Source organism: Taurulus bubalis (assembly GCF_910589615.1).
Source record: "Taurulus bubalis genome assembly, chromosome: 4".
Lineage (NCBI taxonomy): Eukaryota > Metazoa > Chordata > Actinopteri > Perciformes > Cottidae > Taurulus > Taurulus bubalis.
The window spans coordinates 18,873,881-18,886,689 of NC_136592.1; the positions used below are offsets into that span (position 1 = coordinate 18,873,881).

At 39.1% G+C, this 12,809-nt stretch overlaps 1 protein-coding gene across 1 annotated transcript in view; it reads right to left on the bottom strand.

Moving 5' to 3' along the window:
• ush2a (Usher syndrome 2A (autosomal recessive, mild)) overlaps positions 1–12,809 on the bottom strand; it is a 191,107-nt gene that overhangs the window by 37,169 nt on the left and 141,129 nt on the right. Inside the window, exons 65-67 of the mRNA XM_079217420.1 lie at positions 8,923–9,121; positions 1,784–1,891; positions 22–205 (exon numbers count right to left, since the gene is read on the bottom strand). Coding sequence (XP_079073546.1) covers positions 22–205; positions 1,784–1,891; positions 8,923–9,121 — 491 coding nt within the window. The remainder of the gene's footprint in view (positions 1–21; positions 206–1,783; positions 1,892–8,922; positions 9,122–12,809) is intronic.

The following is a 12,809-nucleotide window of genomic DNA, read 5'->3' on the forward strand; positions in this document are numbered from 1 at the left end:
GTGCGAGTGATCACTCTCTACCTGCGGTTTGGCAGGAGTCCAGTGTCAGTATAATTCTGGTCACGGTGGTCTCCAGTAAAAATAGTGTGACCGTCTCTGTTCAGTCTGTACTGGGAGATGTGTCCATTAGGCTGGGGTGGCTGATCCCAGTATAGCTCCACCGCAGATGTGTTTATTATCAGATGTCTGGGGCTTGACCATACACCTGAGAAGCAAAGAGGGAGAGAAGAAGTTGAGTGTTTCCCCACATTAACTGGCACCTATCATTGATATGTATTCCTTTTTCTTTATTTCAGACAAACTGAACATGAAGTGCATCACATTATGTACTCAATCAGGATCTTTCCAGAGAAAGACATTCTGTTATCAAAATAAACAGCAGCAATTCTAAAAGCTTGTTTTTAATTAACCGAGGACAGGTTGAATCACTATTTTGTTGACTGGAAATTGAGAATAGTTACTTGAATGAGAATGCAGATAATAGATTTATTGAGGCATGACTGAATTATTACAATGAGGAAAAGACAGCTAAGTTTTGTCATGAGATTATAATGAAACAGTGAGAAGAGAAGAACATAGGTCAGGCAGACAGGATGTGGTTCTAATGTGTCATTTAATTATTTTAAAGCAAACACAAATGGTCTAAAACTCTGCGTGCAGGAGGAAGGTTTCATTACCTTTAACTAAAATGAAATCTGGTAACTAATATATAAACGCAAACATGTAGCAGATATGTTAATTATAACAATATATATATATACAATGAGACCAATGAGACGGGGGGGGGGGGGGAGGAGCAATTTGGATAAAAAGGAGTTGAAAAGGTGCACAAAAGGAAGGAATGAGATATTTAAATTGAAAAGAAATAGCATAAATATTGAAACCTTGGAGGAGAGATAAATGTGCAATAGGTTTCAATGGGAGGAGCAACAAGATGCCATAGAACACGAGTGGAGAAGACGGAAAAAAAGAAAACAGATGTGGAAGGAAAAGATCAAGGGAGACAAGAGAGAAGGAGAGGCAGTGGAGCGGAAGATACAAGAGAGAACATGGAAAAATGAGAAGTGGATGAAGAGAGGATAAAATCCTTCTGATTGAAGTTCTTTAATAAATAAAAATCCACGGCGGCATTCTAGCCAGCAACAAAATGAGGCTTCGTTCCACTGTCGGCAACGATGAGGAAGAATAGAGCGAGAGAGAGAGAAAGGTGAAAGGATAGAGATATGGTATAGACCAAAGAAGGGCGAGTGAGGGGGAGGATTCATAAAAGGAAACCAGTGGGAGAAAAAAAGAGAAGTTAGAAGAGCGGAGAGAAAAAAATAAAAAACTATCTGAAAGATGAAGTAAGGAGGACTCAGACAAAGGTACATGTTGTAGAACGTATTCACAAAATGCTAGAGATATTGTTCAATTTCAGTATTTATCAAAATGAAAATATCTTAAAGTTATCATATGGTTAAATTAAAACAAGCTTTAATAATAAAACCATACAAATGTAAAACAATGTATTTTTGCCAGTATGTGAACAAGAGGCAAAAATATATACACAAATTATTTGGACATTATTCTGGATCTTACAAATGTTTCAGACCTGTGGAACCGCGTTGACCACTTAATTTTTACATAAATACCACTCCATAAAAATCAAACAGAGAATTTCCTAAAATATGTATTGCAGGTTTAACAGGATCTCCAGGGAATGCATTAGTGTGCGTGTGTATGTGTGTGTGCGTGTGTGTGTGTGTGTGTTTGTGTGTGTGTGTGTGTGTGTGTGTCTGTGTACCAGCAGGGGAGGCTTGCATCGTGCGTCCTGTGGAAGGTAAGCTGGCTCCACATCCAACAGCTGTGCAGGCCACCAGCACATAACTATAGTCTGTGTACGGCTGCAAACCTGTAGCACACAGACATGTATATGTTTAAAATAAAAAAAGATTACAAAGAATTAATCTTACACTTAAAAGCACACGGAGGATGAAAAAGCACACACATACTTTACCAGATTTTTTTTTTACAATACACTGCTGATGACTTTTTCAAAACTGTATAAAAGGGATAAAGACAGAAGGCAAACAAAACAAAATGAAAACTAGGTGACAAAGTAAAAGAGAGGAAACCTTGCCCAGCCCGTATCACAAGCTCTCTTCCGAGCTGTTTTCTCTCTCCCTCTCTATCTATTTCACTCTCCCTCCCTCTGTTCTTTCCACACTCTCTCAACGGATGGATCCATATCTGTCGGTGTTAAATTATGCATGCCATAACTCAATAATGAAACAACGTAAAGATGGGCAGCCGCGGAACTGACATGGGATAGGACCGGTCCAACGCTGTAATGTCATCAGCTTTTGATCTATGATAATTATGATACCTCGGTATGCGTTTAGGCTACAGCATCCAGACATGATTTATTTATAGGCACCCGCTATGCAGTCTAAAAGAAATCACATAGCAGTCCTTTAACTGCAACCACAGAAAATATGTTTCTGGTGTTATATTGAACCTTTTATTGGATGATTTAAATACTGGAAGTTACTAAAAATTCCACATGAACCTAAACAAAGTTATCCTTGAGTTAAAAGCACTTTCTGGTGATTGAAAACCTTTGTCTCCTTGGGATATATTTTCTGCCCGGTTCTTGATATATGGTGGATGGATGGGGATTAATGGATGGATGCAAATCCTTAATGTTGTCATGGGGGTTGACTGGATGTTTTATGGTCATTCACTTAGCTGACAGCATACAACAGCTTACAAATCAAATTGAAGGGAAAATGAAAGAACTAAAAAGACTCTATTTCAAGAGGATGACTGCAAAAAAGGCATTATATCATACAGTGTGTTGAATTCTTAATTTAAAATCTGCACAATTTTAGATGCATACATAATACATATTTGACAACATTAACGATTTTTGATAGCTTAAATAAATATGTTTTAAAATTAAGAAAAATTCATGCTTACTTATATGTGTTATAACAATATTATTTTTTATTATTTCTAAACATGAAAAGTGAAATTTCTTCTATTTACTGGCTCTCCTATGTTTAGTATGGCAGGGCAAATAAACAGTACAGGACTCTTAACCATGAGATATAATTTGATGTTCCTTATATCAGTTATCACACTAGGAAAATAGTAAAAAAAGAAAAATCTACATTTTAATATGTCTAAAATATATATATATATGTATATATATATGTATATATATACATATATATATATATCTTAAGTAAAAGTCCTGATAATCTAAATTATCTATTGATGCTTCCAGCTGAGTATATTTGGACGCTGACAGCCAGAGAGGGACACCCTACTGTGTGTATCAGCTGCTATACGCATATCGGTATCCATCCTGTGTTGACTACATACGGCAGAGAACATGTGCACACACACACACACGCACGCACGCACACACACACACACACACACACACACGCACGCACGCACGCACACACACACACACACACACACACACACACACACGCACACACACACACACACACACACACACACACACACACACACACGCACACAGCGGAGTGCTTCACCACGGTTTCCTCACGTCTCTTTCTACTGCTTAGCCTGCTTAACATGCCTCGCAGCCTGCCACGCTTAACACTACCTCTGATCAATGTGCGTGTGTGTTTGTGTGTGTGTGTGCACATGTTCTCAAATTGTTGCCCTGTGTTTGGGTTAAATAAAGGAAATCTGCCAGCCATACAAAAGTACTAGGGTTGAAGCGTAAGGCTATGTTACACTATTTAACTGTGCAACTAAGCGTGTTTATATGCGTGTGTGCACTCCAGCATAGTAAATTATATCTACACTGCAAGTGATGTCATTTGTTGCAACACTGAATGAAGCAGTAACCCTGCACTGCATTTTCTTACATACGAACAGATAGAGTGACCCTACGGGAGTCAGAAAGAGGCTGGAAATTGGACCGACAACTGTGTTATAATATTCAACATAGAACACAAGTAGACAACTTTATGGGGCTTCAAGGAGGACTTGTGGCAATGGCTTCAGAGGTAGTGAGAATTAAAACAGTAAGTGAAATCTGTGTGCATATACATAATATTAATCATGCTTTAAAGTGCTGCCCATGCCTAATAATTACTAAATTCAGTTCAGAAAGCAACGAGCATGTCTGTAAAAGTAGAGTTATCCCTTCTGCCCTCTATGAAAGGAGTAAACAGTCAGAAACTAAAAGAACTACAAGGCCAAAAAATTAAGATCCTCTCATTCTTCAACCGCTCTGTCTCATGATGTTTCAAATATGTAACTAAAACAAGCACAATTATACTACTTCTTCGACGTGCATGTGCAGATGGATGCAAAAACACACAAACACCTTTCATGTTTCTTGGTGTGTTTCAAATTACTTTTGACGGTCAGCCTGAAGAGGGCAGTGTTGGTCTGCTGAAGAAATGACACCATGTCTACCATGGTGTGTGTGTGCGTGTGTGCGTGTACGTGCAACAGAAAGAGAGAGATGTGCGCGTGTGTATATGTGTTTACCTGCACTGTATTTGTGCTTACACACATGTGCTTATGTGCTTGATTATGGAATAGACAGAGGAAGCTTCAATCATTTTTACAGTGATCACCGGGAAGTGAAAAACGGGTGGAGGGCGTTTTGATGTGAGCAGCCAGTGGCTCACTAACTCAGAGTGAGACAAGGCTGTTACTGTCGTAGTCAGAGCTGGACATAGTGGAGATAGGTGTGTGCGTGTGTGTTTGTGCAAGACAGAGAGAGACACGGAGAGTGACTTTGGCAGTAAGACAGAGTAAAGTTGAAGCTTACATTCAATTAAAAAAGTAAAAGGGAGAGACTGTGCTTGTGAGAAAGAGAACAAACAAGAGACAGGATTGTGATACTGTGTGTGTTGCAGTAAAAATAAGTGATTTAAAACTGCTTTTTATCGACAGGTTGTTGTTCCCTGTTTGCATTAGAGAATATGATAGGGTGATCGGCACAGGCCACAGTACCATGCCAGTTACTTGATACACCACATAGACAGAGGGAGAGCGAGAGTGAGAGAGAGAGAGAGAGAGAGAGAGAGACAGACAGAGACAGAGAGATGGTGAATTGAAAAAGAAGATGGAAAGAAGTTGGGAAAACCAAGTAGGAAAATATGAGGGAGAAAGCTGATGTGACAGCTGAGAAAGACACGAAAGGTTGAAATGGAAAATAGAAAGAAAGAAACAAATAGAATGAAAAACTAAATTAGCTTTATTTGCATGACAAATACATAACAGAAAGAACAGATTAATCACCAAGAACAAGCAAAAAAAAGAGAAAGATAGAAGGAGAGGAGGGGAAGAGGAGAGCTTTGATAACACCTCTCCTAAATAATTAAGAGTTTGACTTCCTGTCTGTGGCTCCCTAATGCAGAGAATGTCTGGGATGGAACAATGAGATCAGGTTCGCACACGCACACACACACACACACACACACACACACACACACACACACACACACACACACACACACACACACATCCCCTAAGCAAGCTAACCTATACATGCAGGAAAAACTTATAATACAGTACGTAGATGCAAACTATACACAACATTCATGCACACACAGGTGCATGTGCACAACTAGACAAATACACATACAGACTTAACTTGCACACACGCATTCCCAAATCTCAGTATGGATGACAAGGCCGGGAAGTTAAGATCACTCCCATTTCCAGTTTTTAACAAATAAATAGAGCTGTATATAGATATATTAACTTAGCTTAAAGTGTTAACCCTCACCTAAGAGTAACATATATCTCAGAGAACATCCTTCTTTCCTGCCGACTGCCCCGTTGATTTCCACCAAGTTAGAAGCACAAGTCATGAAGTTAAAGGCTGTATTCATCAACTAGTTAGATGAAAGACTCATTCCACATATGGTTACGTTCACGCTTCTTACGAAAAACAGATTCGGGATTGATACATGAAAATAAAAGTTCTCTTCTGTCAACCTTTTCCCATGACTACATTCCTATACCTATAGCACGGACCATTCAGAGGTAGAGGGAAAGACATTAATAAATAAAAGAACATACTCTATTCCCTGCTGTTCTGAATTAATAATGAGCCTACAAACGACCAATTAAACACATGATTAATGCCATAATCTTTATAATTGCAGGCAATAATTCATTGTGAGCTAATGATAGCAATACTTAATATCGATTCACATGGGGTGTCTTTGTACAGTTGTGCTTAATTCTTTCTATGAAGTGTCCCTTTTCAGAACTGCTAAAAATTCCATTAATAAGAGTCTATTTCTTGCTTATCCTAAGGCAAAACATTGATAAACAGGAAATGGTAGACGCCACAATTTGTTTATATCATTTTAGATTCTGGCATCATAGAGGCAGCTGCTTCCTTTTCCTTCTTACCATGCAAACTAGTTACAGTCAACACTATTTGAAACATTAACATTGATTACAGCTCTTATATAAGCTATTTTTACCTACTACAAAATATATTATAGAGAGGAGGTTTTGTGGCATTGCTTCTGAGATTAACTTTTTTCTGGACTGAAGCAAACAACAAATGCCAAAAAGATTTAGTTTTTGGGAACATTTTAAATGTTTGTATTTGGCACCATAAAGCACCACATACTCTGTATTTATATTGCTTCATAATATAAAACAATAGTATTACTTGTATTATGATTATCATTACAACAGTTCATTTATATTAACTTTTCTTAAATGAATGCCTCTGGGACTGAAGGGATTTTGATAGAAAATACTCTATGAAATATTTATCAGATCACTTCAAGAGTGGTTCAATTTAAAATCGACATTTCTGTCGCTAAAAAAAGCACATTTCTCCAGTTTCTGTGGTTTGAGTGAGGGAGTGAGGTCTTTGAGCGTCTGTCTCTGACAACGGTGAGAATTATCGGAGAGAAGCAGAGAGGATGAATGACGGCGTATTAAACATTAAGGATGAGGGAGTAGCACAGCAATTATTTCTGTTCATATTTCACTGAAAACATTTACATCCATCCATCTTTTCATCTGTCCTACTTCCTTTTCTCCTTCACTCCATTTCAAAGAGTGTCATTTTGTCGCCCTTTCACTCTCTTGCTCACCCGCTACATCTCTGTTTGACTTTTTATCGTATTGTTTTATGTTTTTCAATTTGTAGGCGCACATATTAGTATGACACTGTATGAAGAGTTTTGATTTAACGGCAGTTTCTCCTGACAAAACTAGAACATACACACAGTATGAAGATGAACACTTGAGTCTGTATTTTCACTGCATGTGCATGTCTGCATGGAAATGAGTGTGTAAAGACACATGCCGAGACAAACTAAATTGTTTTGACTAAAAACACAATGCCACTAATGTTCAGTTCATATGGAATGAAACTTTAATATTATTCATGAATATTTATTCTACTGAATCAAACTGAATTAGGAAAAAGAGCAGATAAGGTGTACGAAAAACTACGTTTTTTGTTTACCGTTAATCATCCGTTAATGAAATCCATTTCTAACCTTCGGTTATTGTAAAACACAGCATTTCAATACATTAAGACACAGGAACCCATTACTATTGAATACATGTGTTGTTTGAAAGACAGTTGCAATGTAGAGAGACAAGAGCGGGTGAAAGAGAGCGTGCGAGAGAGCGAGAGAGAGCGAGAGAGAGAGAGAGAGACAGAGAGCAAGAGAAAGAAAGATAAAGAGGGAGAGAAACTCCCCCAGTAGTGGTTTTGGCTGAATATGCAGGGTTTTCCAGTGTCTCACTGGGGGACAGGGGAATTTCACACACGCATGCTGGTTGCTTACACTGGCGCACAAGGCTGGTACAGTATTACAGCACATTACCATCTCTATTTGGCATTGTTTGCTTTGCCTCATGCCTCCACATACAAACACACATGCTTGTGCGCACACAACTCCTGACCATACAAGCCAACCACAGGCACCATGGGAATAGTCTATTGGCTACTGGCAAAGCCGATGCCTGGTCTGAGTCCAAGACAGAGCAGAGAGCAGAGCTGTGAAGGGAAAATGCCACTGAAATTCAGTCACTCGACTCTTACACGTTAACATTTAACATATAAAAAACAAATCAGCTTTTAAACACTTTAAATGTTTACATTTGAAGTTAGTTTAATTATTACAATTACAGGGGTGGGAAGTATGTCTAATGAATATATTCTATTGGCATTACTGTGTTGTGTCTCCAAAATATTTTGATAAAAGACAACACACGTTTGCTTTGCAATGCGTCATGCAGGTTTTTGTGTCTGCATGTATAAATGTGTGTGTGTGTAGTGACTGATGGCAGCAGGCCAGCAACACAGCTCCTCCTCATGGTTGATGAAACCCACAAATTTATACAGTCCTGACGCCACAAGGTTTGTGTGCTGCTCTACAATATTAAAACACACTTTCACAATGTATTTTCAGTGTTTTGTTAGAGCACTGGGTCTCAACAACTTTTGTTGTGCGGCTTTGTACTGATTTTTGAGTTTTAGTCATGTGTGTTTTATGTGAGCCTGAGCTTGTGTGCCCGACTACTATGTTTGAGTGTGCTTATGCGCTTGTTGGGTGTGTTCATGCAACTGTGTTTGTGTCTGTGTAAGACACTGGGCAAGATAGAGTGTTGTGGGAATCAGGTGTAAACCCAGTCTGTAGATGGCCAGAAACCAGCATACATAAATATTTACATGACAAAGAAGAAAAAATAAGAGGGGGAGGAGCAAAGAAGAGAAAGAGGAGCAAGGACAGAGAGAGAAATGACAAAGGCAAGGAGCTCAGGGAAGAATATCTGTAGTGTGAAGTCAGGATGTGAGAAAACAGGAGACGGGAGAGAGGGTGAGGAAGTAAAATGAGAGACTGTTGAGGAACAGAGGAAAAGTGAGGTCTAATCTCCGATAATCTCAGAGAATCTTACCAGTCACAGTGTAATTTCTGGGCCCATCGATGTGTGTAAATACGGTTCCTACGCCAGTCTGGTTCAGGTGGTACTGTTGTACGTTTCCATTGGGACGAGTAGGCTCAGACCAGCTCACATGGAGGGAGAACGGGCTTAATGCTGCTACCACTGGAGGTTGCATGCCCTCTGGGACTCCCTGGACTGTCACTGCCACCACCTAAATACACACATGGACATTCACACAAAAAATATAACTATAAAATATAACACATTTCTGATATTTTACAGAATGTAAAAGGTGTGGCTAACAGATGGATTTCTGCTGTGACCATTTATGAATGTAATTAACACAATCACAACACAATCAAAAAACTGCATCCAAATTCAGGGCTTCTTTTTCTAAGGTAGTAAAAACCTTGTTGATGACATAGAAAGGCATTTGCTGGTAATTTAATTTATTTCCCGAAACTTCTGCCAAATACGCCCAAAACAGGGAACACATGAAACCAAAACACAAACTGTCACCAAGCTGCATCCTGGAAAAAAACATGCTCTACTGTATATACTACTAGCAAATAGTAGCAATCTGCAATGCAAAAAAGACCCCAAACAAAGTAAAATACATTTAAAAAAATCACAGATTTTTAGTATAATGTTTTGAGTGACTGTCTTATTGTACATTCTTTGTGTAGTATCTGTGGGACCCTGTGAATGCTGGGTGAATGTGGAGACCACAGAATCACAGGGCAATCTGCTGCTAATGGCAACAGGGATATCCTGCCTTAATAGACTGTCACTAGCACTTCCCCCACCTGTCCCACACAGTGCTATGCAATTAGAAGACTGCTACTACAACTAAGGAGACACACACACACACACACACACACACACACATGCAAACATATAAACACACACACACACACACACACACACACACACACACAGGTACATGCAGGTATGCACGCAAATACAAAGAGGGGGAAAAGAGGAAACAGAAAAGGAGGGGGAGAAGAAGATAAGGAAGATGCAGAGAAAGTGTTGTATCAGTGAGTGCTTCACTGTGTGGTTAAAATTTTGCTCAAATGAAAAGAAAATAAAACCACCTATTGTATGGAAGTGTACCCTAAATGCTGGAAACTTAACATAAAGTTGACTTAACTTTGCTTTGATGAGGAACTAAACTCTGACAAACGGAAATTACTATTCAGAGTTGAGCAGCACACGGATCCAGAGACATCCAGATAAATGTAGGAGGCATCTAATGAGCCAGAAGCACCTGGGTAATCCAGGTTCCCTTTGAGGTACAACTAACTCACTAGTGATACTACCTGGCTCTATTGACACCTTTTTGATTCGTGCATCATATAGTTTATTGATAGGGTAGATTTATAAACATGGCTAATCAGCAATAATAGCTCAGATATTAAATAGAATAGAGATGCTTACATTTTACTCACATTATAAAAAGCTGCATACATACATGAAAGCATACATCACAAGGATACTCAGTCAACCCTTATTTCTGTATACAAAGGAATGGAAACTTGGGAGGGACAAAAGAGAATGAATTGTGTGTCTGTTGGACACCAGATGACAGTTGTTGTAAAAGAGAACCCGGTGCTTGGACAGTGGAAAGGAGTGAGGATGAGAGAGGTGAAGCAACGAAAGAGACTACAGTTAGGAGAAACTGAAGAGAGCGACGTTTGGATCAAGAGGATGACAGAAGACAAATAGCAGAGAGAACAGGACAAAAGGATTCGAAGACAGAGGAGGACCAATCGCTCTTCCTCTCTCTCTCTCTAAGTGACCAACCGTATTAGATCAGCGCCTTCTGTTGTCACAGCAGGTGTGCGTTTGTGTGTGCCTGTGTTTGTTTGTCCGTGTCTGTGTGTGTGTGTGGATATGTGAGGGGGCTGATGCCAGGTAATTGCAGTGGTGTATTAGGTTAGCCCAAGTTATCCCATAATTGGGACTGTTTGGCCAATTTTCACTGGTGTACAAACTAATCCAACTCACTCCCTTTTCACCCTCTGCTGGGAATGTGTGTGCTTGTTTGTGTGAATGTGTGTAAGTCTGTGTGTGAGAGAGGTAGCTAGACAAAGAAAGCGAGAAAGACAGAGATTGAGTTTGTGGTGTACATGCGCATGCTTTAGGGTTTGTGCATGTTCTTCTCGTCATGTAATTCTCAGATAAACAGAAACAAGTTTTGAGCCAGGATGACCACTGAGCCTGCCTCCATAGAGAACTGTTTGTGCTATGAGAAGTCAAGTTGGTGCATCATTTGTTTCCTGTTTTATTCTATTAGATTCATGCAAAAATGTTAACTGTACAGTTCAGGCTTGTATACTGACACAAACATCTCCTGAGAGCAAAACTTAAAATAAAAATGTTATTAAATTCTGGGTCAGATCTTACACATTACACCTTAAAGTAATTAACTTAATATGAGAGTCAATTTTCTCCTTATATCTTTTAGGGTTTTTAGGCTTTTGGGGTTTTTAAATTCACACAATCAGACTAAAAACGGACAACAGGAACAAATTACTATTCCTGGCAACTGAGAATCAACAGCCAATTCTACTCAGAACAGCTTTAACCTGATTTCAGTTGATTGCTTTGGTTCATAAATTCAAATTTTAGGTTTTCAGCAAACAAGATCAGCCAACAGACATTACCCTACCTAGTATAAACTGGCAAGTTGGAAAATGTGGATAATTTCACAAAGTAGTTTAAATGAGCAAAATATCAGATCTTAAGATATTTTTCTTCACAAACTACATTTAAATGTTGAGTGAATACAGAAAATGGTGTAATGTGGACAGAAACATGGATAATGTTCTGGCAAACAACTACTTACTTTTGTAAGTAGTTGTTGCCAGAACATTATCGATATATTGCCCTGATAAGCCGATAGTATGTTGGACTTTGAAGTATTTCTGCTTCTCTCAGGTTCACCCACATTACCTGAGCCCCAATCCTTGCATGGGTCTGGCTGCTCAGGCTAGAAAAAGTTTCCACATGATGATGACCATGAACATAGACGACTGGCTAGCAGCCTACTCATGAGAACATCCACTGATATAGATTGACTTGGCAGGTATTGGAGCCAAGCAAGGGTGACGTTAGGATCTTTTAATAAGGTGAGAAATCCAATAATATTCACAAATCAGCATATTACCCATCCATATTAACTAAAATGTAATACTGAATGCCTAAAACAATGACAGAATCATTATGTGCACATTAGGAAAGCCTACAAGAATGTTCTTGTATTCTTCTTTCTCTTTCTTAATCTCACCAATCATGTCGTCATTCTCACCAACAATCCTTTATTGTACACATTATTCTGTCCATCTTCTAGTTTTCTATCGACCCCTCACAACCTGTTCAACCAACTCTACCTCCATCTAATTCTCTCTCGTCCATCCACCCTCTAGTGACAAATCTACAGGCTTCGTTTTTACGTAAGAATGTTCTCATCAAAATGATGACATGTTAAATTAGCTTTAAAAAAAAGCCAGAAAGACAGTTTTCAACGTGAGCTTTCATCACCCCTAAGCCGGAAAAATTAATTGTTGTGGTGATATCAGCTCTGCTACAGCCAGAGAGATAGCAGGGGGGAGTTCTGTGTGAAGCTATTATGGACGCTATCACAAACATCAGGGAGGCTCAGCAAATCCAGAGCCTCGCATACAGGGAGAGAGCGGAAATGAGGCTAAATAAAAACTTGTTCCGACATGGAACAACATCCCACACTGTAATTTCTCAACAACAAAGGTCAGACACAAGTTTACAATTTGTAAAATATCACTTGCAGAACAACAGAACAGGAGGCTTTTACGAGAGGATAAAAGGACATTTAAAGGCCACTGGAAAAACAATGGATCAGATGAGCGACCAACTGC